The sequence below is a fragment of the Hirundo rustica genome, chromosome 16 (assembly GCF_015227805.2).
Source record: "Hirundo rustica isolate bHirRus1 chromosome 16, bHirRus1.pri.v3, whole genome shotgun sequence".
NCBI classification, from domain to species: Eukaryota; Metazoa; Chordata; class Aves; order Passeriformes; family Hirundinidae; genus Hirundo; species Hirundo rustica.
The window spans coordinates 410,996-438,862 of NC_053465.1; the positions used below are offsets into that span (position 1 = coordinate 410,996).

Below are 27,867 nucleotides of genomic sequence, written 5' to 3' on the forward strand. Positions count from 1 at the left end.
GTCTCGTATAGAGTGCAGCTGGTTTCCGTGCGGGGAAACGACCCCGGGCACCGGGGCCGCGGGCAGGGGAGCGAGCGAGCGGCGCCGGAACGGGCGGGGCGGGGCCGGAAGCGACGGCGGCCGCAGCTGCACGGCGCGGCCCCGCGCGGGGCACGCCGGGGGCTGTAGTTTCCCGCTCAGCGGCTCCCGCGGAGCACGCCGGGACTCGTAGTCGCCGCGGCGGAGGGGGTGCTCCAGCCAGTGCCGCGCGCCATTGGCTGGGGGAGCAGCAGGGGGGAGGTGTCGCCGGGGGCTCGCCCGCTGTCGATTGGCTGCGCGTAGGCCCCGCCCCCGGCGCGGTGCCGTCAGTTCCGGCGGACCGCACCGCCCCGCTCATTCTCTTTGGTGTTTGCCCTGTGCCGCCCCGCCGGTCCCGCCCGGCCCATGGACTGAGCGACCCCCGCCCGCCCCGGCCCGGAGCCGAGCCCAGCGCAGGTGAGGGGGCGCGGGCGGCCCGGGCCCGGCGGGGCCGCGGGCGGGGGTGGCGGGGCCTGGCGGGCCCGCGCCGGGCCGGAGCCGGGGCCGTGGGGAGGGGGCGGCCCGGACCCCGCCGCCCGTCCGGGGCTCGCCCCGCGCCCGTTCCCGTCCCGGGGCTGATCCCGTGCACGGTCGGCCTGTGCCCGCTCTGGCGGTGCCGGCGCCGGGACAGCGTTCCGGCGGGGAGCGGGGACCAGACCGCGATGGGCCCGGCACCGGCGCCCCCGGCCCGGGGGAGGTGTCCAGGGCGGGCGGTGACAGCGGCGCTCCGGGGGTCCCGAGGCGGCGGCGGCGCCGCAGCCGGTGCCGGGGGTGCTCGCTCCCCCCTGCCCGCCATCCCCGGGGCGGCTCCGGGGGCTCCCGGCGCAGGAGCCGGGGCAGCGGAGCTGGGTCGGCTGCTGGCCCTCGGGGAGGCGGCTGCGGCCGTGCCCGCGGAGCGCCCGGAGCCCGGCAGCGCAGCGTCCTCCCGGGGCCCGGGATGGCGGCGCCGGAGCTCCCGAGCCGAGCCGGCGGGTCAGGCTTTGGGACAGCACGTGTAGGTGCGGTGACAGCAGCCGGGACAGTGCCAGCCCCTCCTGGCACGGCTGAATGGCGGCCCCGGCTTTCTCCTCGTTCCCACCGAGGCTGGCAGCTGTGGCTGCCCCAGCACCGCTTGTCCCCGTTTCCTGAACAGAACGCGAGCTTTTCGTGAGATGTAAAGCAACAAGTTCCGTTTAAACCTTTCCCCTGCTTCTGTCTGTTCTGGAGCAGTGCAGCTTTGGGTTGTCTGTCCAGGGAATGCTGTACCTGGTAATGCCAGAGCCATTTTTATCATGCGTTCATCTGCTGGGTATTTTGTCGTTGCTTTTCTGGCAGGTTTAGGGCTAACCTGGGAGGAACATCCTTTGGAATATCAGTGAAGGCTAGGTGTATATATATGCACACACAAATATATCAAATATATACACAAATAAAGTATCTCAATGAAGTCTGTTGTCTGCTTTTGGAACGGTGTATTTGTAAAATCTTGTTTCTTCTAACTGGAATGTGCAAGTGTACTGCCCAGTTCCCTTGCTCAAACTGGAGGCAGTGTTCTGGGTTTGTTTTTTTTTAATACTAGTGGACATGAGAACTTGAGTTCTGATTGTGCAGCTGTGGCTGCAATGTAATAAAGCAATTTCTGGTTTGTCTGTGATTATCTCATACATGCAACAAATATCTTTGTTCTAACTTTTACAGAGGTTCACTGAAAGTCTGTCACATCTTGATGGGAATGTAAAGAGCCCAGGGGCTGATTTTTTTACTATATTTTCTATTTTCTGAAGTTGGATCACAAACCTATTTCAAAACTGTTCTAAAAGGACACATGCAAGAAGCAATTCCTTTTTATATGGTTATTTTAAGCAGCCACTCTGTTCAGAGTTTTTCATAACATCATAGATCATGTTTTCCCTATCAGCACAAGTCAGTCAAAATGTGTTTTATGGCAAAATTATTCATAGTTTGAAACAAATTTGAAGTGGCGTAACTGTGTAAAGTCAGAGCAAAACTAGAAATTGCTTTGTGCCTTTCGGATCTTCCTGAAGAACACCAGCTTTGTTTTGGAGACAAATGAACGTTCCAAAGGCCCTTTTCCTGGTTCCTTTGGCCAAGACCCTTGCCAGGGTTGTTTATTTCACTGGAGGTGTTGCAGATGCCCCAGGAGAGTGCAGGAGATCTGGGCTCTCAGCAGTGTCGTGGGTTCTGTGACCTGTTCTACTGCAGGGAAAAAGCCAAAATCCATGAACTGTTTTGTCACAACACTAAACGAGCTAGAAGGAAACAGTTAGGTGTTTATTCATTATATCACTTCCTAGTTTATCACTTTGCATTGTTTGGAACTCTCTGGTGTATACGTATGTTTGGTAGTTTCCTCTTTTCCTTCAGCTTTTACTTTCAAATTTTAGCTTTTCTTCTCTTATTAATGAGCCATATCTTGGCTCCAAGACTACTTTGCTTAGCATTTAGTGTTTGTGCCCTTACCAAAAAGGGCAGCATCTTTTTCTACAGTGTTACTTTTGGCATGGAGCCTGTCTTGCAAAAACGTTGCAGATTTATCTAATGAGAAAACATTGTTCAATCAGTATTTTTGCAAATAGCTTTAAGTCAGTAAGATTTAGCAATCGTTTATCAATGTATAGTGAGTATTTGTTTAGACTTTCCAGTTGTAAATAGATGCTCTTAAACACTGTTGCAGCAGCTTGAGAATTTTATGCTGTATGTTACAAAGCCACCCCTAATGTGGGTTTTTCCAAGGCATTTTAGGGAACAGAGCATCTCAACAAATCTCCTAGAGTTTGCGGATATTTTTTTGTGCCTCAAAATAGTTGAGTGTGGGACAAGAGACTCAGCCACCACATTGGAATTATTTAAAACTCCTTAAAAACAGGAGGAGAGAGGGCATCGTTCTAATCACGGTTGCGTTTAGGAGTGAACACTGATGTTCCCAGTCTGCGCTCAAGGGGAGGAAACATCGTTCTGGGGTGGGGTGAGGTGAATCCTGGCGTGGGCTGGGCCTGGTGCCTCTCCCAGCTGCAGACGGTGCTGCCTGGCCACAGGGGCCCGGGTGAGCTGAGCCTGGCACCCTCACCTTTGACAGGGGCGGGCTTGGGGTTCGTGTCGGTGAAATGAGGGCAAATGAGCTTTCCTGCTTGAGCCGTTTGTTGTTGATGAGCAAGGAAGATGCCTTGCTCTGGCTGCTGTTGGCTGCTGACTGCCCCAGTGCACCGTGCCATGGAGCTTCTGCTCTTCAGAGAGGAATCAGTGCTTCATGTAACGTTTCATTTCCTATGGCTAAACCTGCTTCTTGGGTATTGTTTGTCACATGGCTTTTATTTGGTGATGTCAGGAGCCCCTGTAATCTGAATTTGCTGGTTGTGTCTGGCACTTGTCCTGCTTCTCGGGCTGCTCTGCCAGGTGCTGGTGGTGAGTGCATGCACCCAGGGTGGGAGTGGGGACACAGCTGGTTCCTGACAAGGGGCACAAGAAGAGTGTCAGGACCTGCAGCCTTCCGAGTCTGCACCTCCTGAGGAGCAGGACACGTTTCCCCGTGCTGGTCCTGGCAGTTCCTGTCAGGCTTTAGTCTCTTGTACTTGCGAGGGTTTCACAGAGTTCAGAGCCAGCCTGTGGCAGGACCTCGTGAGGTGCTGTGCTGTGCTGCCAGAGCTGTTACCTGACAGCAGCCAGGCCCTCGTGTCCCATGGGTGAGAGGTGGAAAGGTGCCAGTCCAGCCGGGAGCACAGGAGTGTGTGCAGTCCTGGGAATGCAGCCCCAGAGTGAGGGCGTCCATCCATCCCTCTGCAATGGCAGCTGTGCCAGCCTCACCTCCTGGAGGTCTATCAACGACTTTGCAGCTTGCCACCAGCCAGGGAACCCTCTGTCACCAAAGCAGGGCACTCCTGTGTGACTGTCAGGAACGGTTCTCTTGATGCATTTTAAGCCCATTGCCTCTCATTCTGTCACTTTAACCATAAAGAACAGATTGTTCTTTTCTGCTCCAAAATCCTTTAAGTACATGAACTGCCATTTCTCAGGCCCCAGCCATCCCTCTTGTCCTCAGAATACATGAATTCAGATCCTGTAGTGGTTTTCCCGTCAGCTGTGTTTCTCTGAAGCTGAGTTTTGCTCCTTTGCCTGTCCTGGATTCTGGTCCCTACGTGTGTGCAGGGCTCCAGCCGAGGGCTCCGTGTCTGAGTGCAGGACCCGGCTTGGGCTGCTTCTTACTGCAGCCTCCCAGGATGGGGAAGGCTTTTCTGCTGCCTGGCAGCACCAGCTTGTGCTGGGAGGTGGTGTTGGTTGTAAGTGTTCTCCCCTCTGGGCAGTGCCTGCCCAGCCCTCGGGCTTGTCCTGCTCAGCTCAAGGGGTTCATTCTTGGCAGGGCTACCAGGAATGGCTGAGGGAGAAAATTCTGTTGTCTTTATGCAACTTGGTCTTGACCCTGCCTGCAAATATGATCCATTTCCTTATTTCTCAGATGCTTAGTTTGGCCTCCAGAAAACCCTCTAGAAGAGAAGTTGTGCCGGCTGTAATCCTCTTGTGTTCGCTCTTGGCTCTCCTGCTGGTAACAACAGGTGTGATGCCAGCCTGGTTCGGGCTCTTCGTTCCACAGGAGAGCTGCTTACAGTCCTGGGAGTCAGCCTAAGGGTTTGAAATGCCTGTCTGAAGTAAATGCAAGAGCTCTGTCCTCTTCTAACCCTAACCAAGATCGAGCTCTCCCCCATTTTGTGGCCGGGAATGATGTTGCTGGCATCTGCATGCAGTTGGCTTAGGCATGGAAAAGAAGGATTAAACACTTTGTGCTATATTTGTAAGCAGAATAAAATAGGTTTTGATTTCCATTTAGAGCAGTCCATGCAGTGACAGGTTTCATATGCAGCACTGAGATAATTTTATTCTAAAATGGTTTTAGCCTATTTGTGAGTGAAATCACTAGATTGGAAATGTAGCCAAAAGGTAGAATTTATATCAATTTTTGTGATAATAGCTACCAGAGTTTCTCAGTTTGTGGCTTGCTTTTGGTTTGGCTTTGCGAATTAAGGTCTGGGTCTAATTTTGGGAGCTGATCTCTAGAGCTCTTAGGAAGAAGAGTCTCACTACAGAAGGACTGGGAGCCTCACTACAGGAGAAAAATTGGCAAGTGACTCTTGTAATTCTGCAAAAAGCACTATGTTGAGATTCCACTGCTTGGGTGAGAAACATCACTTGAGGCTGGGGAAAGAGCAAGGAAGATTCTTGGATCAGGCTGGAAATTCTGCTTGGAAAAGCAGCTGTTGAGCAGTTTGTCAGTGGTAATGGAAGGGTCACACAAGTCCTCGTGATCAAATAGATGAGACAAACTCAGTGGAGGGTGAGAGATTCTCAGCAGATTTTTTTGTGCCTTTAGGAAGCAAAATGCTAACTCTCTGTTTTTTCTTTTAGGCATTCTCCATCATAAATATCCTATTTAGAACTAAATACAAATCTTCACTCTCTGGATCTCCTAAAGGTACTGGAACCTTACTTGAAACCTTACAGTTTCTTACCTTTCTATTTTCATTGTATTAAAAAAATGACAAGTTCTGGTGAAACATGATTATCCACAGGAAGTATTTGATTTTTGTTCGGTCCTCTGGCTTCTGTCTGCAACTCCTGTGTGAATTATAACACACAAAAAGATATAGAAAACCAAGAAAACTTTTATCTAAAAATTTTACCTTCTTTTATATATGAAGATCTTAATTTCTTTTTGGCTGAGTAGACTGGCCATGCTCACATCTTCGTGTGTTTCTTTGGTTCACCTTAGTGACTCCTGAACTTTGCATTTTAACACGTTCAGAATTTCTGGGGACGTTCCAGGCATTGATGCACTAAAAGAAAATAAAACTCCAAAGCCGAGCGATGAGCAGTGCCCTGATATCTGAAAATCCATTTAGGTTCAGTGCTGCCCACAGGTTGCTGAGCTGTTTGATGGCAGCCGGCCCCAGGTGGGGAGCAGTGCAACACCCTTGTGGGAACACTTCAGATACTCCCGGGGGAGACAGTGAAAAGTAACTCTGGGAGGGTGGGAAAGGAGCAGCTCTGGAATTAGCTGCTGGCTGAACGTTTGTGCTTTCTCCTCTCTCGGATGTCTGGGTGAGCTTCAGCAACACTTGGAGTATCGAGCAGGGAGCAGTTACTTGTGTCAGCGGGTGTCTTGAAAAGTTTGAAATATCTAGCTCCTGATGAAGTGGAAAAATGCCCTGAAATTGCGGCATCTTTGTTCCTCTGTCCACTGAAGCAGCCTTTATGAGCTGTTTGCTTCAACTTTCTCAGTTATGGTGCTTTTTTCTTGGATAGTCATAATTTTATAAGCCTGTTATCGGGTAAAGAACATATTCTTTGTAAAAGCGCTGTAAATCCTTTCAGAATCCCCCAAAACCCTGTAGTTAAATGTGCGATGATGAACAGTGAGCTCTTTTACCTGGGTGAAATCCTTCCCAAGGACTGTCGCCTGTGCGGGTAGCTGTGGATGCACACACAGATGCCGGTTGGTTTTGTCAGCGTTGTCTGAAGTTGCCTGTGGAAGCAGGGGACGTGCCCTGCAGCGAGCAGGGGCTGCGGTGTGCCCCTGCAGCGCAGGAGCTGTGCTGGGCACAGCTGGGCTCTTCATCGCCTTGCTTCATCTGCAAGACTTTGGTATAGTCTGTGCCCGGCAGTTATTATTGTGATGTTATAGCTGAACATATTCAGGGGTTCTAGTGATGCTCTTGGGAATGAAACTTAGTGATTGTGAGGTTCTTATTTTAAAGAACCGGAGTCTTATTCTAAATACTTCTCTTTGTCTTCCGATTTCTTGGAGGTCCTTTAGACCTGTGATTCTGCTCTCACAGTTACAGTGCACCCAGTGTAAACTGCTGCAAATTTAGAAGTCAGATATAGGATTTGTTTTGGGTTTAATCTGCATGTGTGTCTTCTGCACTAAAGAGACCTGAACTGTTTTTGCTTGCTAGTAAAAACAAAGTTATCCAGGTGGTGGTATGATAAGTCTGACATGTTTATGATGTTATTTTCCAAATTAAAAATACTCCAGATGGTAGATTTGGTGGTATCTGTTGTTTCACAGTAGTTTCTTGCCTCTTATTTAATAAACAATTAAATCCGTCTGTCCACGAATGTATTAATTTAGGTTCTCCTCTTAGGCTTGTTTTGTCAGTAACTAGCTAAAAACTTCCCTCTGACTCATTGCTGCTGCTCTCGCATTTGGAAATCCATCCACAGGTTCAGAATTTGAAGCTCACAGAGCACCAGTGGAGTTGTGTTGCTGCTAATAGCCCCCTGGTGGTAGCTGGAGCAGTGATTCCTCCCTTTCACCCATGAGTTAGGAGAGAATAAACCTTTGTTTGCTGTCCTGATCAGATCTGCAGGTGACCGGTGCATGCGTGCGTGCGTGAGTCCTTTGCGTGTCAAATGGATTTACTTGGCTGTAAAATGTGTTTTTAATAAATAAATTGATACGTGGCTTGTAAGTGGATATGGGCAGCTGACCTGTTCGTGTCTATTTAGGTTCCACTGGCTGAACGTGAAGATAATTTTGCATCTGTGTGTAAGAGAAATCTAATACTGATTTGTCAGCACAGGGAGGATCTGTCCCAGCGCTGTGCGCAGGCTGGGGCGCGTCCTGTGCCCAGGGGGTTTGGAATGGCCAGAGGTGCCCATGGGCGCTTCCTACGCTTGTCTGTAGTGCTGCAGAGCCAAGTGGCTCTAAACTGATGCTTCAGCTGTGACTGAGACAGTTCCTGACTTAAACAGAAGTAACCTTCAGAACACATGTAGCTGATACAGTTTAGGAACGCTTACACCTTTGCTTTTCCCAGCCGGAGCTACTTCAGCATTTCCTGCTGGACTCCAGCTTTTTCCCCTCATAAGTGGCTTAGCACTCTTGGTGATCCCGGGGAATATGATAATAATGAAGGATATATTCTCTAAATAGTTGTTTTGTAAAGATTGCATTTATTTCTTGCCCTCCAAGTGAAAAAGTTTAACTTCAAATGGTAGAAGGCGTGAAATGTAATTTGTCCGTGGAAGTTTCTCTTTGTTCAGTGTATAACCAGTGGCTCTGGGTGTAAGTAACAGGATTTGTGGATCCTAAGTGGATTCTGTTGTGCAGAAAGGAGATGGACAGTAATGAACAAGCATAGCTAAAGCTTCTGTGGCTGAAGGAAATGTGAAGCATGGTGGGGCATACGGGTGGAACCGTGCTGTGCAAACTGGATGTGTGAGTGACTGGGCAAAATGGGAACAATGGCTGCTTGGTTGAACAAGGGCCGTTTCCCCTTTTGCTGATGGAGGAATAATCTCAGTAGGTTGATAGAGAATGCTAAATATTTTGTATAATCTATTTTTCATCTTTACATTTTAGGTCAGCAATTTGGTTTCCAAAATTGGAGTTTGTCTGCCTTCAAAGCTGTTTGCCTACAGTAATCTGCTCTGGTTGGAAGTGAACATGTCTCAAGTTCAGATTCAGAATCCTTCTGCTGCCCTTGCAGGGAGCCAAATACTGAATAAAAACCCATCTCTTTCACAGCCTTTGAGTATTCCTTCTACTACCAGTTCTTTGCCCTCTGAAAATGCAGGCAGACCTATCCAGAACTCTGCTTTGCCTTCTGCTTCAGTTACATCCACCAATGCAGCTGCAGGTAAGATAGAGGGTTGGTAACTATATATTTTTAATGCTTATAGCTTGGCGTGATATATTCCTGATGTCTTGCACCTACACATAGTTTAAAAGTTGTATTTATCCAACTGCAGTAGCTCCCTATGGAATGAAATCTGTTGGAGACAGGTAGAAGTATACTTTGACATAAAGTTCCAGCAATTAATTGATATGTTTGTAATAGTGAAGAATATTTTTAGTTGTATGACATTTAATTTTTGAAACATTACTATCAATCTTTTCTACCAGTAGCTTGTTTTAAATATGAAAAAGTGTTGTTTGAAGTAGTTTGTTTAGTTCTGTTATCTTCAGTTCTTTTATGACCAGTTTAATGATAAATATATTATGCTAACAAAATGCAATAGGACAAATAAAGGGTAATAAAATATAGCTAACAGGGGAAGAGAGGAGGAGGGAAATGATATTAGCTGAATTTTTGAAATTATTCAGAGCAAGCAATAATGAGGAATATGTGGAAGATTTGGTCCTTGACACATACTAGATAAGAAATGAGCTGTATGCAGGAGTCTTCTAACTTCACACTTCTGGCTTGCATTAGAACCTTGAATTTAATGATGGTGCTTTTTAGGCATGAGCATTGCTTGGAAATCCCAAAGTTCTATAGGTTGTTATCAGTTTGGCCAGTGAGCAAAGCTGTCTATTCCAGCATTGCAGGCAACTAGATGCTAAGCCACTGAGATTTCTTTTTTTAATTAAAATTTGTAGTAGAGTTCACGGTTATCAGTTCATTTTTCTGATCTTATGTAACCTTTCAGCTCCTTCAAACATGGCAAACCCCAAAGAGAAAACCCCCATGTGTCTTGTGAATGAATTAGCCCGTTTCAACAAGATTCAGCCCGAGTATAAGCTTCTGAGTGAGCAAGGTCCAGCTCATTCTAAGGTAAATGTTCAGACAGTTTCTTACTGCTGCAGCTCATGCTCCTTCGCCTGCAGGAGTGGGAAGGCAATGTGTGTGATTTTGGTGCAAGATAATCCAGAGTAGTGGAGAGGAAAGGGAAGCCCCACCATAGCATCAGTGGTAGGGAGGTGTGAAACTGGTACCTAGGAAGTAAAAAATTGGGTTCCCAAAATGTCACATCAGCTTCAAGGTGTGAAGGAGTTGACATTTACAAAAACTGTTGGAATAACATTCAGAACATCTGTTCAATTGCGTTCCATTCATCTGTGGGCATGTAGAAGCTTTTGTGGTACAGTGTGAACTTAGCATTCTTCAAACTGCTGAAAAATATCTTTGCTAAACCTCTCAGAGGATTACAGCAGAGCAGAGTTCCGTGTCACGAAGAAGGGCGAGTCTCCAGTCTGCTCCTCAGTGACGGGGGCACAGCAGCTCTCCTGGGGCTGTCAGCTCTCCCCACGCTGCTCTGAGTTTTTAGCCTGTCAGATCTCGTGCAGGATACTAGCCAGCTACAACTGGGAAATTCTTAGTTCAGTAAACGGGAAAATCCTGTTGATGTGCAGAGTGATGGAAATCTGGAGATGACACAGGGGTTAAGGAGAGCTTGGATTACCATATTCTCAACTTGTGCATCACAGAAAGACTCATTGTTTTGTGTAAGAGGGTCTAATAAACTACATGAACTCTGAAGCAGCGTTTTACAAAATACCTGTTTGTGGTTTTGAGGTGTTTACAGTGCAGCTGACTCTTGGGGACCAGCATTGGGAAGCTGAAGGAACGAGTATTAAAAAAGCGCAACACGCAGCAGCTGCCAAAGCTTTGGAAGGGACAAAATTCCCTAAGCCTACGGCTCGTCCATCTCGTAGTGAAGGCAAGAATCCAGGTATATGCCACTACAAACTGATTTAAAATAATAATACGTGGACAGAATACACCTTTCTGCTTTTGGTAGGTATTGAAGTTGCATAAGGATGAATAACTGTGATTCTGCCTGTTTAACAATGGCAGTTGTCAGGTAGCAAGTACTTATTTTGTCTGTGCATTTGTTCCATAGGTAATTTTCTTTTGGCAGTTACCTTACACCAGACCTCTTGTACTAGAGCACAGCTGATTTCTCAGTCAGTGAGACCTGTGGTAGAAAAAATGGCACTTACTGACTTCTTTCTCCAGTGAGAATGGACTGGGAGCCAGTTCTTCATGCCCACAATACCAGCACTGAGAGAAATGTTTTAGCCCTCAGTAGCAATTGACCTGCCTTTTGACAAGGCCGGTTGCAATTTGAAAGTGAAGAGTCGTAGAAACCCTCCCTAGGCCATGGAGGACAGGGAAATGTTTGATCATTCCCAGTAAGCAAGAGACACAGAAGGGATGTAGCATGTCTGGCAATTAAAAGTATTTTTGGAGAAATTTCTTTACTGCAGAAAATTCTTTGTCTGCACTTCGTTAGATGTGCTGTAAACGTAGGTAAATTAGCACCTTCAGAAATGAAAAGCAAAATGATAAAATGGCCCAAAACAAATCCAAAAAGATGTCCCAGCAAATTCACTTTTTTGTAACAGGATTCGTCACAACTGTACTAGGCTGCTTTAATGTGCATCCTGTAGACATATCTTCTTTTTGTTTATTAGCAGTTCTGTTTGGAATTCAGTCACTTAAGATACTGCATGTGGCAAAAGCTGAGCCAGCAGTAGGAGTTTAAATCGTCTCGTTTCCTTGTGACAGCTGGACAAGCCTCTCTGTTCCTTTTCCTGCAGACAGCGTAACCCCCACAGTGGAGCTGAACGCCCTTTGCATGAAGCTGGGGAAGAAGCCCTTGTACAAACCCATCGACCCTTACACGGGGATGAGATCCACCTACAACTACACCATGCGAGGGGGCACCTACCCGCCGCGGTAGGTCGGGCTCTGCCCCGTTCAGGGACGCTCGGCCGGGCGGGCGGGGCCTCTGCAGCCAGAGTGTCCCACCGGTATCTGCAGCCTGCCTTATTTCTCTGGGGGCAAGGGCAAGGGCCCGAGAGCCAAAGTGTTTTTGGAAGCACTCGGGTATAGCCAGCTCAATAAGCAAATAGATAAATAGTAGGTAAATATTTCTTGCGTTTCCTTTCTGTGTGAAAGCAAAAGTGAAGAAACGGTTTGATGCTTCTTCTGAAATTATTTAAATTAAAGTTGCAGTTTGAAGAATTTTATACAGGCATAGGAACTTAAAATTCAAAACCTCCTGGCCTGCCAAGTCTGTAGAAGTGTGCTTATGTTGTCTTTGCAGTTGGTCAGAAATGTGTTCTTGTTGTAAAGCGAGTAACGTCCATATTTGTTTCAAAGGTAGCTCACTAAATTCTTGTAGGTTCTAAATCAAAATTGGGCTTTTTAAAACTAGTGCTTCAGTGCTGGTTACTGATATCCAAGAGATTGACCCACATCTGACTTAGGTGTCTGTTTGCTCTGTAGGCCAAGTCATTTGCTTATTTACCCCTCTCTTTGCAGGTATTTTTACCCATTTCCTGTTGGGCCTTTACTTTATCAAGTGGAGCTTTCAATTGGAGGGCAGCAGTTTCATGGGAAGGGAAGAACAAGACAAGCTGCTAAGCATGATGCAGCTGCTAAAGCTCTGAAAGTTCTGCAGAATGAGCCCTTGCCTGAGAAACCAGAGGTGGGAATTAATCTTAGTGTTGTAAGCATAAATTGCCAGAACAAACTGGGATATTATTGTAGATTTTTTCCTTGTTGGGAGGAAGGGGACAGTTGAGAAATTTAATTCTGTGTAGCAGTGGTGACTTACTTGTGTCAATAGAAACACTTTGATTTAAAAGCATAAATTTCTGTGGGAATAGAATTTTCCCAGATGAAGTTATATTAATTTTTTTCACTGTCGTATTTTTCCACAGCAGGAAAAACCGTGCAATAATACTGGCAAAAACTAGGTAATAATACTGGCAAAAACTAGGTAATAATAGTGTCTCTCAGCTGGACCAAGCCCTGCCTGCAGAACTGAGCTGAGTGTTAGAGCTTGGAGAGGGGCTGTGGTGGGAGAGCTCACAGGGACCTTCAGTGGGGCTGGTGAAGCACCGGGACGGGGTTATGTGGCATATTCAAAGGGAGGTGATAAAACATTGACTTAAAGCTTAGGAAACATGGGAAGCTGGGCTTCCTACCACGGTTCTTAGGCAGGAATTCTAATTTTTCCTCACAATTTGCTTCTGCGTCCGTTGCCAGCTCACTTGGTGAGCATCAGCTGCTCTTTACACCCTTAATGTGGAAGGACAGGCTCAGAGTGCTGGCTGGGGTTCCTCAGGGCAGCACCTCCTCGGTGTGCAGCATCTGCTCACAAGCACTCTCCAGGAAGGGCAGGGCATGGAAGGAGTTCCTGGAAGAGGACAAGTCCCTCGTGATGGAGTACAGGACTTGAGGAATTTGCTTGAGCAACGTGATGAGAGCTAAGAGTGGTAAATGCTTCGGGGTCTCATTCAGATTTAGAGACACATAATTCTTGGAGAGTTTAGTCAATGCAAACATGCAAAATACCTCAAAACCAAACTTTAGGCATCATCTGCCTTTATGTGTGCAGGGAAAGAGGGAGAGTGTGTGTGTGATTATTTCTGATTTATAAAGTAAACTGATCCAGAACTTAAGTAGAGGCAAAATAACCAGTAAAATAGCTATAGTTTGTTAATAGTTATTTTGCTTATGATTCACTCTTTTTAGGTAAAGGTATTGAGGAAAAGAGCCTTCATTTTGCTCTGTCTACACAGACTTGGAATGTGTTAAGAACATACACTTCAGTAGAGCAGATAATTCTATTCTGTTTATTTGTATTCTCTTGTGGCAAAATTTAATCCAGTAAAGAGAAGTCATGGTCATCTTCACAAAGAAAAACATTGGAATTTGAACAAGAAGAATCTGTCTGAAATTACAAGGAGAGGAAAAGTGATTGCAATGGAAGTTGTTGTGGCAGTGTTGGTAGATGAGGGCAGGGACAGACCCCTCCCGGCAGTGCTGGAGTCACCTCAGGAATTCAGATGTTCCTGCTGGGAATGTGCTGCTGTTCCTGGGAACTTGGCAGCTGCATTGGCAGAGGGGTTTGGTGGGGGGTGATGGAGACTCCAGGCTGCTGTATTACAACTCGGTTGTGCCTGGTGTTGCCCCTTTTGTGCCAGTGTTGTCCTCAGCTGCCGCGGGCTGGGCTCTGGAGGGGAGCAGGGCTCTGGAGTGGAGCAGGGCTCTGGGATGGAGCAGGGCTCTGGGCTCTGGAGGGGAGCAGGGCTCTGGAGTGGAGCAGGGCTCTGGGATGGAGCAGGGCTCTTGAGGCTCTACCAACTGACCTGTTAGTAGCAGACATGGGGGATGCTCCAATAAGATACTTAAATCATTTTTATTACCTGGTTGCATAACTAGTATTGTGGCATGATCTAATCAGTGATGTTGTTGTTCATCTTTATCATAATCCTTCCAATATCACTGCTTAGTCTTAAAGTTTCTCTGTTGCTGTTGACATGCCTTAGCTCATGTGAAGACAGTTTGGAATCCCAGTGAAAGTTCTGCCTGGAGATATGTAGACTTGCCTGAAGGAGAGCTTCACTGACACTGTTGTCACAGCAGGTTTGGGTTCTCAGAGATGGTCAGTGTTTGGTTTAAGTTCCTGGTAGGATGTTCTTGACATGAGAAAACAAAGCTGCAGATGAAGCACTTACAAGGGAGCATGTGGAAAGACAGGACTGTGCTAGGGGCTCGTCAGCCATCCCTCATTCACATTGGTCCCACTCTCAGAATCTTTATTTTCCTGCCCTTTCTCTTACCTGATCCTGTCTCAGTGCTTTTGGTGCAAATGTCCAATCAGTATATGAAAATTGTATTTCATAAAGGTACTTCCATTTGGAAAGCAGTGCACGCAGCACTTCAATTTTGTTTTCTGTAAACACGCTTTTAAACCTATTGGCCCTTATTCCATTTGTTCTTTCGTGTAATGAGCACATGAAAATATGAAGGTTTGGAAGCTTTTACACATACACCTTAATGAGCTTGAGATTCAGTAGGATGTGGGCTGCATTTCTCCACATTCATGTAATATGGCAGTAAAGCTTAGAGTACTTAAAATTTGGAGAGTTCAGTGAAGTGGTTGAATGGATTCAATGAAAATTCAATTTAATAGGATCTTTATTTTAAATAGAGTATGCTTCTTTTAGGTTAACGGGAAAGAACCAGATGATGAAAATCTCAATAAATCTGAAATAAGCCAAGTTTTTGAGATTGCACTTAAAAGGAACTTGCCTGTGAATTTTGAGGTATGTTTATTTTACAAGCTCTAGATTTGTTTTTATTAGACTATTAAGGGTACACATTAAGTTGAGTCTCTCCTAAATAACCCAGACAACTGACTTTTAACATGTCTTGTTAGTTGTGAATACACTTTAACCTTTGGCAAAATCACCCTGATAGTCTTGGAGTTTATATGGTAAAGGGAAGAAAAAGGAAAAATCCACCTGTTCACAAATTCATGCCCTAAAATGACCTCATGGAGTGAACATCTACACTCTGGTTGTCTGTGCAATCTTTTTTCCAAGCTTTTTGAAAAAACTTATTACAGTGAAGAACCAAAACGCAACCCTGCATTAATGGTTAGAACATGGAAGTGCAGAGTCGAGGCAAAACACTAGAGCTCACTCTGAAAGACACATATGGAAGTATTTGCTTGATTAAGCGCTGATCTGGACTACCCATGAGTGCAGAGTCTCACAAGTAGGTTTCTTTTCTCGCCATGAGGTGCCCTCATGTGCATCTGACTTTCCTTTCCCTTTGGCCTGGCTGCTTGCTGCCTCTTTACCCCACCTTGATCATTTCAGTTTTCTTAAATCAGGAGCTTCCACAGGGGCATCTCTGTTTCACAAAAATATTAATTTATCATGCTGCTTTCCTGAGCTGGCAGAGTAACATTTTAGCCAACTGTCTGAATTATTATAGTAAGAAAATGCAATTGTGTGTAACTAAATTGCTTCTGAAACTGTTCTATGAAATTTTACATGAAACTTTCAATTATTGCAGATTAGCCTGAGCATTACTGGTACAAATACACTGTCACACAAGCCAGTTGTGGGTGGAAGCTCTTAATTCATTCTTACTTTTTTGATTATATGGATATTTTGGAGTATGATGAATGGAGTTCAAAGCCTAAATCTGTAGCGGGCAGGTATCTCGTAGATGTCTTCAGAATTCTTCAGGACTTCAGAGTTCAGAAATCAGAATTTCTGGACTAAGACGTTAGATACCAAAGAGTTGCTTTCTCTGTAATGTTTTATTGCTGTACCATGATGTATTTAATGACATGCTGTTAGCTGTGGGGAAGTACACACTGGTGAAATAGAACAGTCCTATTTTTATACTGAAACAGTAAATCAATAAATTAAATAAGATGAGTTAATGACTTGTGTAAATACTGTTTATTGCTTGCTGCATCTGATATTTTAAAAGCAATGCTTAGTTGTGTGGGAATATGTTATTAGAGTGAGTATGATTTACTTTTTGGATTGTATGAGAATCTAAAATCTCTTTGTCCTTAGTTCTTGAGAGAAGTTTGCTATAAACAATGTGCCCTGCCATTTTTAATAAGTGTTTATCACGCTTTCACTCAGTTTTTCCCTCTGAAACAGGTGACCAAGGAAAGTGGTCCTCCCCATATGAAGAGTTTTGTAACCAAGGTATCAGTTGGAGAATTCATGGGTGAAGGTGAAGGAAAGAGCAAGAAGATCTCAAAGAAAAATGCTGCAATAGCAGTCCTAGAAGAACTGAAAAAATTGCCACCCCTTCCTACAGTTGAGAAAATGAAGCCACGAATCAAAAAGAAAACAAAATCAATAGTGAAGGTAAGGGGGAAAAGGTTGGAAATTTGTCTATGTGAATAATCATCAGAGAGGCTTTTCTGAGTCGGTTATAAACACTCCTCAGCTGCTCAGCATTTTCCAGCCCCTGGTGCAGCAAACCAGCTGGTATTTGCCCCCACTCACTGGGGTTCTGACACCACTTCTCTAGCAGTTACCAGTAAATTCAGGATGAAAGAGAAACCTGATAAAGGAAAGAGCAGCATATAAAAATCAAGCTCTGACTTTCAAGCCTCAGACTTTACAGCTTTGGGTTTTGCTTGATTTTGCTTGTGCAAATTCTCCCGCAAGCTTGTCCCTCCTAATATAGCAGGATTAGAATCTGTAAAGCTATTAGCAGGGTAGGTTACATGTGGTCAAATGTGGCAGTGGAGCCAAATAAATTCAGTGTTTCTCTTTGGCTATGACAGTGTTTCATTAAGCAACTTTTATTTCAGTATTTTTAAAATCTAGAGATTAATTATTTCAGTGGCATGCTGCATTTTGTCTCTGAAACCAAATATTCATGAGATTTGGCTTATTTCCTAAACACTGTTCTATGTAGCTGCAAACAAGTCCAGAATATGGTCAAGGAATGAATCCCATTAGCAGACTTGCCCAGATACAGCAGGCCAAGAAGGAGAAGGAACCTGAGTACATGCTGATCACAGAACGTGGGCTGCCCAGGCGCAGGGAATTCGTCATGCAGGTTGGTGTGACTGCCCACACCTGGGGGAGTGTGCCCACTGCACACACCTGGGGGGAGTGTGCCCACTGCACACACCTGGGGGGAGTGTGCCCACTGCTCACACCTGGGGGAGTGTGCCCACTGCTCACACCTGGGGGGCTGTGCCCACTGCACACACCTGGGGGGAGTGTGCCCACTGCTCACACCTGGGGGGAGTGTGCCCACTGCTCACACCTGGGGGGAGTGTGCCCACTGCTCACACCTGGGGGGCTGTGCCCACTGCACACACCTGGGGGGAGTGTGCCCACTGCTCACACCTGGGGGGCTGTGCCCACTGCACACATCTGGGGGGAGTGTGCCCACTGCTCACACCTGGGGGGCTGTGCCCACTGCACACACCTGGGGGGACTGTGCCCACTGCTCACACCTGGGGGGCTGTGCCCACTGCACACACCTGGGGCTGTGCCCACTGCCCACACCTGGGGGGAGTGTGCCCACTGCACACATCTGGGGGGAGTGTGCCCACTGCTCACACCTGGGGGGCTGTGCCCACTGCACACACCTGGGGCTGTGCCCACTGCACACATCTGGGGGGACTGTGCCCACTGCCCACACCTGGGGGGAGTGTGCCCACTGCACACACCTGGGGGAGTGTGCCCACTGCTCACACCTGGGGGTGTGGCTGGCATCTCCTTTCTTTTTCTTGTGGCAGTCGGGTTGTCATTGTGGTGCACAGAGTTAAGAGATTTCTATGCCATGATTTAACAAAATATCTAATGGGCTACATTCACAGAAGATGAAAGTTCAAGAAAAGTGATCTGAGTAATTCTTTTAAAAAATAATTGCGCAGGACACCAGTAGTCTATGTTGCAACTGCCTTATGTTTTAATTAGCAGGAGTATTAATATTCTGCTAAAAGATACTACCCTGCTTATATTTTGTAATGTAGGATTTATTAACACTAACATAGATATCCAAGCTGAGATGATGAAATACAAATCTTTGTGTGACTTCTGCTTGGGTTTTTTGTGCTTGAAGGCTAATGATTATTGATAATAAATGACAACTTGCTTAGAACAATGATCACTTGAACTATTTTGGGATTCAGAGCATGCTGGAGACACAGATGACTAATAAGGGAATCCCCATATTACTGCTTAAGAATTGAATTTTCTTCTTCTTCTGTCCAGGTGAAAGTTGGTGTACACACAGCTGAAGGAATGGGCACGAACAAAAAAGTTGCTAAACGCAATGCAGCTGAAAATATGTTGGAAATTTTAGGTTTCAAAGTCCCTCAACCTCAGCCTCCAAAACCAGCATTAAAGACAGAAGAGAAGGTGAGTCTTGAAGCAGCAGCTGTTAATGCTGCAGCAAAGGCTAAGCTGAACAGAAGCAGCTTTGCAAGGCAGTAACAGGGTACGAAGTTCATTCCCTCTGCCCTAGCCAGGAAAGAATTGTATCGAGGGGAGTGCTCTCTGAAAAAATATTAAATATCCAGTGTTTTGGGTACACTGAGTGTTTGGGTTTTCAAGTAAATCAAAGTCTCATCAGAAGGATAAATGAATGTATTCCTGCTTTATGAAATGTCACAGAGCCTGTGACAATCGATGTGTTGGTCCTAGAAATGGGCAGCCCTGCAGGTTGTGCTACTCTGTCAGCAGCAGTTTTACACAGCCCTGTCACAGCTGCAGTGCAGAGTTTGTTGGGGTGTCTCTGGTGGGTCCCTTAGGGAAGGAGCCTTGTGTTCTGCTGGTGATTCAGCAGACACTACCAGGGAGTAGTGTCTTTTCCTGTGTGTGCTCCTTTGTGTCCCTCGGCAGTCCCAGTGACTAATGGCAGCTTACCTGCCTTTATTCTGCTCTCTCTTCTGAGTAGCCGTGTTCCTAATACCACTTCTCTGGGATGTGGTGGTTTTAGGCCTTCGATGAATAAGAATCACTGAACTTCTCTTTTCTTGATAGCAATGTAATTATTGATGTTTTTGAATAATAACTTTTTCAGTAAAATTTTGGCTGGTCAGATCACCTGCATCTTGAAAACTTTAAAATTTGAGAGGGAAGATGTTTTAAAGGGATATTGTGTGTCTGAGTTATTTTTCTTTTGTTTTTAAGACCCCAGTGAAGAAACCAGGTGATGGAAGAAAAGTAACCTTCTTTGAGCCGGGCTCTGAAGAGACTTCAGCTAGTGAGTACCCTGGTGAAAGGAGCAGGGCCCCGTTGGGGCTGTGGGGTCTGTTCCCAGTCCCTTCAGCAGCACTCTGGGATGAGCAGAGCTGTGCAGCTGCAGCCTCGCAAACCAGATGGAGCCCTTGGAAAGGTTTGGTTCGAGCCCCCGAGAGCTCATTCCTCCCAGGCCCCTGTTCCTGGCAGGAATAGGAGCAAGGGTGTCAGTGCTAACTGGTCCAGCTCAGCAGAGTTGGAGAGGGAAGGAATGGCCTTGTCCAGGGCCAGCTCAGTCTGTGCCTGGTCTCTGATGGCTGAGAGCAGGAGCTGTGCTGCGCTTGTCTCAGGCAGTGGATGTTGGAACCAAGGGCCCCAACCTGGCCACCTGTAGACAGACTTTGCTTTCTGCAATGTCATCTGGTGGGAGGAATCGTCATGGAAAGTTTGTCTATCACAGATTGCTATTCTGGGAGCATGTTTCAGGTACTTTATGCGTTTAGTATAACTTTACTGTTTAAATTATAGTAAATTGGAATTGACTTGGACTTTAGTGCTATTTTACTGCACCCATAAGATCTTAGGTAAGCTTCCTGACTTCCTATTTGGATTTTGCTATCCCTGCTTTCTTCCATCTACAAATTTTGGCTTTCATCCTTAGACGTGAAACAGCTCAGCCCTGCAGAAATTCATTAATCTCTTCTGCCATAAAAATTACTCCTTGGTTTATTTTGGTGGCACTGTCTTCCCTACCTTTCTTGAGCATACCTGTGCAAGTTTCATCCGTAGCTCTGTGTGAGTTCCCCTTAAAAAACTGTTCTTATCCCTCTTTAATCTAACTTACACCATAATGTCAGCAAATTGTTGTCAATTGACTGTGGCTGGACGTTTCCTGTAAACAGTCTTGCCTCCTTGTGCTAACGTTCCTTTTTACCTTTCCTTCCTGCTTGTTCTCACAGTATACAGTTTAAACTTTGTGGACTGTCACTCTCTTTACATAATTTAATGGTGGCTCTGGCCACTCTGTGGTTTCATTATTTGCTCCTACAGTTTCAATGATGGAATAAAAAATTATGAAAGCAAAAGCTATATCTAGAATATGGTTGCAGCTTGACTGACGTAGAGAAGCTCCTCCGGAGGTAAAGGTGCTCCCTTTGGCAGAAGCAGGTGTTGCACTGAGTCAGTAATTCAGTAAGAAAACTCTGTCTCGACCATGCCGAGGCTCTGACCCTCCAAAGGCTGATTGAACTGACCAAGTTTGTTAGTATTTCAAAAGTAATTTGAGATGAATTATTTTTTCCCAAAGTGACTTTTGGTGCCTTCAGGAAGGCTCTCAAACAGCAGCTCTTCAGTGTGCACCTCTCTCCTCCCAGGTAATAAAGAAGATGAGTTTAGGATGCCTTATCTCAGCCATCAGCAGCTTCCTGCTGGAATTCTTCCCATGGTCCCTGAGGTTGCCCAGGCTGTGGGAGCCAGTCAAGGACACCACACCAAAGAGTTCAGCCGGGCGGCTCCCAACCCCGCCAAGGCCACGGTGACGGCGATGATCGCCAGGGAGCTGCTCTACGGGGGCACCTCTCCCACTGCTGAGACCATTCTGAAGAGCAACAACTCCTCAGGCCACGTGCCCCACGGGCCTCTCACCAGGCCCTCTGAGCAGCTGGACTACCTTTCCAACGTTCAAGGAATCCAGGTAAATGTTCAGCTTTGCAAGGCTTCTTCCGAAGCTTGCCAAGCCCGTCTAAGCTTTTGTTTGTTCAAAAGCTGTTTCGTCTGCTGGTGGGAAGTAAGTTCTGAGCCTGCTGAAATTCACGTAACAGTTTCACTTTACCTATGACACGTACCAAACTTTACGTATTTTTAAATTTAATTTTTAAATGCACGTTTCTGTACCGTTCTCAGCCCCAATTCAGTGCTACTCTGAGGTCTTGGAAGAACAAAATTAAAGCAGCATTTTCTGAAAATTGTCCTGATATAGGAAGACAGTGTGGACTTGAACTTGGTTGATGGGAAATCAGGTTTTTTCACTAATCTGTCATACATTAGCATTTGCTGCAGGCTCTGCATTTTCTTACGTTTGCTCCCTCTAATGAGAATTGCATTAAGTTCTTCCATGCATATGGCAGATGAGCTCAGTGGATGGAAAAGCGTAGTACAGGAATTTGAAATGCAGACAGCAGTGATCAGAATAAAGGTTCCAGTAACAACCATTATAAGTAGCCGCTTGCATTCAGGAGCCTTGCCAAGCTCTTGTGAGTACTAAAAAACATTGTACATGAGGTTAAACTTCGAATAGAGGGGTTCTGCTGGCTGAGAGGATGATGAGAAGAAGGGCTCAGCTTCATTTATGGGCAAATAATCTGTATCAGTTGTGATATACTTCCTGTACGTGGTTAACTGAGAAGAAATAAATCCTTCTCTTTCCTTCAGGTTGAATATAAAGACTTTCCAAAAAATAACAAGAACGAGTTTGTATCTCTTATAAACTGTTCCTCTCAGCCACCGCTGATCAGTCATGGGATTGGAAAGGATGTGGAGTCTTGCCACGACATGGTATGATGATCATTGCTGAAATGCTGCTCTTGGGGCTTTATCAGGGGAGACCAAGGTTTTATATCACTGCTGGGAGCAATTAGGTGTTCTACAGTTCCCTGGCTAATTTTTGTCTAATATTTCACAGGTTGTGGAAATAATGATTAACAATATCAGAATCTAATCTAAATAATGCTTAATATGCTGAACATGTGATCACAGTTTTGGTCTACAAAAAGCACATTTGCTTCATCTTGATAGTATTTGCATGAGCCCATGACAGTACATGCACAAAAAGGAATGTATAGACCTGACAGCATCTCAGCTGCTTTCCTTCTTATATCAGAATGGGCTGATGTTTCACTGGGAGCTGTGCTACTTGTGCTCATGTTCCCAGACTTGCTGCGGAGGTGGAATCCCCCGTGGAAGAAATGCAGTTCAGCACTGGATCGTAAGAGACATCTGCGTCTGTTCAGCTCCCTTTATAGTAAAGGATTTTTATTACCAGTGGCTGAAATATTTCTTTTTGAAAGAATGAGCCTGCAGGGGACTTGAGCAGTAAAAGACTTTAGGTGGAGCTGATAGGATGCTCCCAGTCTGCTCCCCTTCAGAGGAATCGTTCTTGTTCTTTTGGGCTCCAGAGGTGAGCTGAGCGCAGCCTGAAGGAATGGCTTGCAATATGTGAATACACTTGGGAAAACCTGATATTTTGCTGATTTTTTTATTAAAAACTATTGCAGTACTTTCCTAACGGACGCCATTTGATACAGATTTTGTTGTTCTTTGTCACTTTCTTTGGACATTTTTATGCCCATCTCTACGTTCTGCTGTGCAGAGCTCCTGTCAGACTGGGCACAGGGGTCAGGACAGGGGAGAGAAGGGGAAGGAGCAGCTGGTTTGGAGCTTGAGCACTGTCACTGGGGTCACTGTGAGCCCCCTCCTCAGTTCAGGGTTCAGCTGTCACTGAGGCACGTGCCAGAATCAAGGATATGCTGGGAAGCTGCACCTGAAATTGGTCTGAATGAAGTGGGAAAAAAGTCAGTTCTTAAGGGAGGTGACTGAGCGTGGCCTGAGCCGCGTCACACTGACCCTGGCAAACAGCCACGTGGGCCCCACCTCTGCTGTGTTCTTGATTCTTGTGCCACTTGTTTTCCTTTTTGGAAAAGGAGCCTGGTTCTGTGTATTTTTCTGTCCTTTGTCTTAAGCTCTGCACAGTTTGAGCTGTTACTGATTTAGTGTCTCGTCTCTTGCTGTTTCTAGTCCTGCAGTGTTAGATTTCCCCCAGTGCAGTGGGGGTCCCCAGTCACAGCACCATCCAACTGTTTACTGAGGCAAAATGAAATTCTACACCTTTGCATTTTCCACCATAACTATGGAACTTAAAAAATATCTTCAAAAATATTGCCAAAATAAGAACATTTGTTTGGGTTAAGTGAGTGCTTTCAGTAAATTACTGAACCGGCCAGAGGCTGCATTGCTGAGTCCTCTCTCTTCTCTTTAGGCTGCACTGAATATTTTAAAGTTGCTGTCTGAGTTGGACCAACAAACCACAGAGATGCCAAGGACAGGAAATGGACCAATGTCTGTGTGAGTGGTTCCCTGCAACTTCCCTTGCACTGCTGCAAATTAACCCCATGAGAGTTTTTAGGCAGCCAACATGTGAGGGGTTTGATTTGCCTGAAAGGCTGAAATGCCAGGGGCTCTTTGCCCTCAGCAGGACCAGAGGGAAGGTTGGAGGATCAAACCTGTTGCTTTCATGTGCCAAGGGCAAAGCACTGAGCAGGAGTGAGGGGGTGAGGTGTGGTTCCCATTTCTCTGTAAGGAGTGTGACTCTGCCGTGGGTTTGGGTTCCAGCTGTTCCTCTCTCTCTCCTGCAATCTCGTGTGTCACGGGTAAAGGGATATGCAGGGGTCAAAGCTCATTTTCAGCAGAAACATGGAGAGCATGCAAATTATTCCCTTGGCTGGGTTTGGGAGGAAAGTTGAGCCTCTCATTGAGATAATAAGCTCTCAAAATAATGGTGGTGGGATTAACAAATTGCTAAAAAATTGGGGCAGTTGTATGATAACAAATCGTTAAATGCACATCAAACTATTTGTATCCAATTTAAAGCGTCTTATTTGTGGAAATAGTGTTTTGTCTCTTAAGTAACAGGTGTTTTCTCATTTTAGATGTGTGAAACAAGAAATGGAAAGTGACCCTCTCCTCAAACCGGCGAGCGCAAACCCTTTGGGACAAACACTGGACAGCACTGCCTGAAACAGGCTCTTAACTGAACCCAAACCTGAAAGCACCAGAGAAAATCAAATGCTTCCTCTTAATGTAACCTAACTGTTGGAGTGCTACAGTCTCTACAACCTACTGTAGTGTCTAAATCATAACTGTTGCTTTTTCTTCAAACAGTGATACATTTTTAGTTTCATTATTTTGTTTTGATTGAAAGGACACTATAATTTTTTCTTTTAAAAGTTTCTTAATTGTATCTAGAACCATAGCACAGTTTAGAAACTTTGTCTTCTGAGACTGACATGTTACCTGTGAACTAACGTGGGAAGATCATATCCATGTATGTGGTTATTTTGGTTTTATTGGAATAGCAGCGTTTCACTGGAAACAGGCTGTGTCCCACCATTTTAAAAAGCCCCATATTTTCGCAAACCAACCCTAATTATCCAATGGTTGAATGAATTTAAACACTGTAGGAATTTTAAACTCGGTTTGATCATTTTTGGTTAATTTCTAGTTTTCTTGAGTGTGGTGTAGGGGAACTCGAATGCAACGTGACTTTCGGTGATCTCTGAGCTGTGTTTTAGGGACTGTGTGCTGGTGGCTCACAGCTCACTACAGTACAGGATATGATCTCAATGTAGTGCATATAAAACTGCAGATTGATTTTCCTTGAGTGCTTTATACTGTTTAATTACATCTCCATGTAGGGCTGAAAAAAATTACCTATGTTTATATATAACTGTGTTGCTTTTGATGTTGTGTTCCTGCGCACGGTCGGTGCGCGCTGAGGTTTGCATTGGTCCAGGTACAGCACGATAGCTGCGCGAGTTCAGTACTGCTTCCGTTCATTGTTTACGCTGGAATTTTTTCTCCCCATGGAATGTAAGTAAAACGTAGTGTTTGTCACCAATAAATGGTAATACTAAATTTTTTTGGTTAATTTATTCCCGTACACCACCACAGGGGCTGCTTTTTTTAGATTTGTAATGCTTGTGCTCTAGTCCGGGCAGTGTGTGAAGCTGTGGAGTAACTTGCAGTGGTTCTCGAGCGCATAGAGAATGTTCTGTGTTCTGTGCAGGGCGTGCAGACCCGGCAGGGCAAGGGAGCGCAAAGTGACGTGAGTACAGTTTGTTATTTGTGCCGCGATGTTAGTGCAGCTGTGTTAATGGGAGCTCAAACCAGACTTGGAAGTGAAACTTTAACAGTTCACTTAAACGAGGAACCTGGCACAGCCAGTGGATGGGACTTCCTCGAGGGAGAGACTTGAACTCTCTCCCTGTCTGGTTGTGACTTGAGCCACGGCCGTGCCGGGGCGGCGCTGGGCTCCTGCGGCAGCGCTGGCCCGCGGGCTGGTGTCGGTGTCGGTGTCTCGTCCAGTGTGAGCTACGGTCAGTGTTTACTTACCTGTCACCTGCAGGAGCAGCTCTACACCTGTGTGCAGCGCCCGTGGAACTCCTGCCACAGAGAGCAGTTCCTGCAGATGCTGTCTCAGAGCTACATGTCTTGGCCATTTTATTTGCATCATCCAAAGCAATCGGGCCACAGGAACTGCAGACCAGATTGCATTGAATCACGTTGGGTGTGATCATTATAAGCTAAACACCCCCAAACATTGTAAAGGTTTTTTTCTTTGTTTTTAATTTTTTTTTACATTTGTAGAACTAAAATGCTGTACATTTAAAAATTAAAAGAAACTTGCTAGGCTGAGGCTTTGTATTGCAAATTTTTCCAACTCAGAAACTCCTTACCAAACAATTCCTACCGGAAAGCAGGGAGCACACAGACAGCAGTGGGCCCAGGTTCTCCCTTCCTTCATCTGCTGCTGTTTTCTCCTCGAATGGGACTAGAGCCTGCTCTTGGGACTGTTCTGCAGCAGTCACCTGGGGCTCGTGCTGTATTCTGTAGGAACCTGGCTTAGGGCACTTTGCACAGGGAGCTGTTGAATGCTGTCAAACACCCTGTGTAAGAGAAGCGTCTCCTCTCGCAGACCTTGCTGCAATCACAGCCTCCTGGGGGGACACCGTGGCACTGTGTGGGATCTGGGTAAGCTGACATCAGCTCTGGATAAAAGTGGGGCTTTGCCTGAGCACTGCAGTCCCTTGCTTTTCCCGTTGTCTCCTCTGTGCCCGACGCAGCAAAGGCAGGAGCCACAGCTGAGACAGTGTTCTTGTTCCTCCTCAGAACTGCCCCCTTCTTGCCCCTGCCTTTTCACCCTGCTGCCGTTCTGCCCACAGGGCAGCACAGGGAGGGCTGGGCTCACCAGCTTCCGCTCCTGCTTCAGTGCCTGAAGGCCTCACTCCACAGGGAAGAAACATGACTTTGTGATCCATCAGTCTAGGTTTCAGGATTAAGATCTCAGAGAATCTGTGCCAAATTTTTTGGGAATGTTGGCCTGCATGAGAGTTAAAATGCACCTTTTAGCTCTTGTAAAATGCTCTGTAGGAGAGCGGAATGGGAATGAGAATGGGAATGGGAAGCAGCCTGGAGCCACTGCAGTAATCCATTCTGTGAATTTTGTGTTTGGGATTTTTCCTATTCTAAAAGAACAGTGTGTGTGATTTGGCAGAAGCTCATGAAGCCTTTTTCCAACCCCCATTAGTGTGCTGTTTTATTTTGACTATCACAGTGAAGGTGCTGACCCAACAGTTCAGGGAGATATTTTAAGGACTTTCTTGATTTTTTTTATTTTTTTTTTAATAAAGTCTATTTGCTGAGAAATCACAATCTGTATTAGAAATGTTAAGAATATTGTAGGCATCCGGTGCTGATTTTCTGATTTGGGTTATTATATTGGAAAAGCAAAGGTTGTATCCCAACTAAAGTTTGGGTTTCTTCATAGTCAGTTCTGAAATTAAAAGAACCCGGACTATAACAGTGTAGCAGTTAAGAGAATGGCACACGAAACATTTAATCTGACAAGGCCTTGTATAGCAATTGAGGAACATTTCATTGTTCCCCATCTCCCCTGGCCAGGGCAAAGAATGATTCTGTGCTGGCACACGGGAGATGCTGACAGAGAATACAAATACATTCTTTGGGGCAGTGGTACTTTAAAAAAAGTGTTTTCAGCCATTTACCCTAACCCTGGGCACTGGGCAGGGCACAGCAGTGTCCCCTGATGCCCAGATGGGCTGTGGGGCACCAGAGCTCCTGCTGCACTGCCTGAAAACGAGGAGGAGAACTGGGGCTGGAGAGACTTTTGCTGCCTCTTGACGAACTTCCTGAGTTCAGCGAGCCTGACTGAGCTAAGAACTCATTTAGCTAAAGACATTTCCCACTTGGTTTTGCCAAGGAGAATAAAACCCAGATATAAAAGTAAATAAATTTAATACTAAGTTCTGCTGCAGCTGTTGGCTATCTCAGACGTCCTCATTTTCCCTTCCTTGCCAAGCTAGGCAACACAAATCACGTTTACAGTTCCTTTTGTGTAGTGCATGTGACAGGGGTTTGCAGTGTAACAAGATTAGTTTTCCCTGTAATCCTCTTAAAATGTCCTTCCTTTGATTGTCTTTTCATCTTTTGGTGTTCTGGAACTTGGATTAACGGCGTTGAGACTTATTCCACGAGTCCTGTTTGATAAGCTGCTTTCAAAAATTAGTTGCCTACAAACACACTTAATTTGGAAAAAGCATTTTAACAGGAGCTGAATTAAGCAGCGTGTATTTTACAAACAGAAAAAAACCAAGGCATGGAGCCATGACTTGATTCTGAGCCAGTGTGGACCAGAGCTCCTTCCTGCAAGACGCAGCTGCTCGTCTTTTAGTCCCAGCCGATGAAAAGGCTGCTGGCTTTGT

At 45.8% G+C, this 27,867-nt stretch overlaps 1 protein-coding gene across 7 annotated transcripts; it reads left to right on the top strand.

Moving 5' to 3' along the window:
• The first annotated feature begins 342 nt into the window (after positions 1-342).
• Positions 343-25,000, top strand: STAU1 (staufen double-stranded RNA binding protein 1). 7 transcript variants are annotated; one of them, XM_040079835.2, is made up of 16 exons: positions 343-474; positions 5,452-5,518; positions 8,411-8,687; positions 9,481-9,605; positions 10,347-10,503; positions 11,375-11,513; positions 12,102-12,267; positions 14,798-14,896; positions 16,259-16,471; positions 17,031-17,174; positions 18,344-18,490; positions 19,265-19,337; positions 20,686-21,005; positions 21,743-21,865; positions 23,346-23,431; positions 24,016-25,000. In XM_040079835.2, exons 3-16 carry the CDS (start codon positions 8,495-8,497, stop codon positions 24,101-24,103), a joined length of 2,073 nt encoding a protein of 690 aa, XP_039935769.1. In that variant the 5' UTR covers positions 343-474; positions 5,452-5,518; positions 8,411-8,494; the 3' UTR covers positions 24,104-25,000. The 7 variants fall into 7 exon arrangements, with proteins under 7 accessions (XP_039935769.1, XP_039935768.1, XP_039935772.1 ...); XM_040079833.2 differs by having other exon boundaries at positions 348-474; positions 16,241-16,471; XM_040079840.2 differs by having other exon boundaries at positions 348-474; positions 24,030-25,000.
• The last annotated feature ends 2,867 nt before the right edge of the window (positions 25,001-27,867 follow it).

Coding starts and splice junctions, on each gene's coding strand:
- STAU1 (XM_040079834.2), top strand. CDS start 8,495: ATGTCTCAAGTTCAGATTCAGAATCCTTCTGCTGCCCTTGCAGGGAGC. Junction 9,606..10,346: donor AAGGTCCAGCTCATTCTAAG/GTAAATGTTCAG, acceptor TGTGGTTTTGAG/GTGTTTACAGTGCAGCTGAC. Junction 11,514..12,101: donor GGGGGCACCTACCCGCCGCG/GTAGGTCGGGCT, acceptor CTCTCTTTGCAG/GTATTTTTACCCATTTCCTG.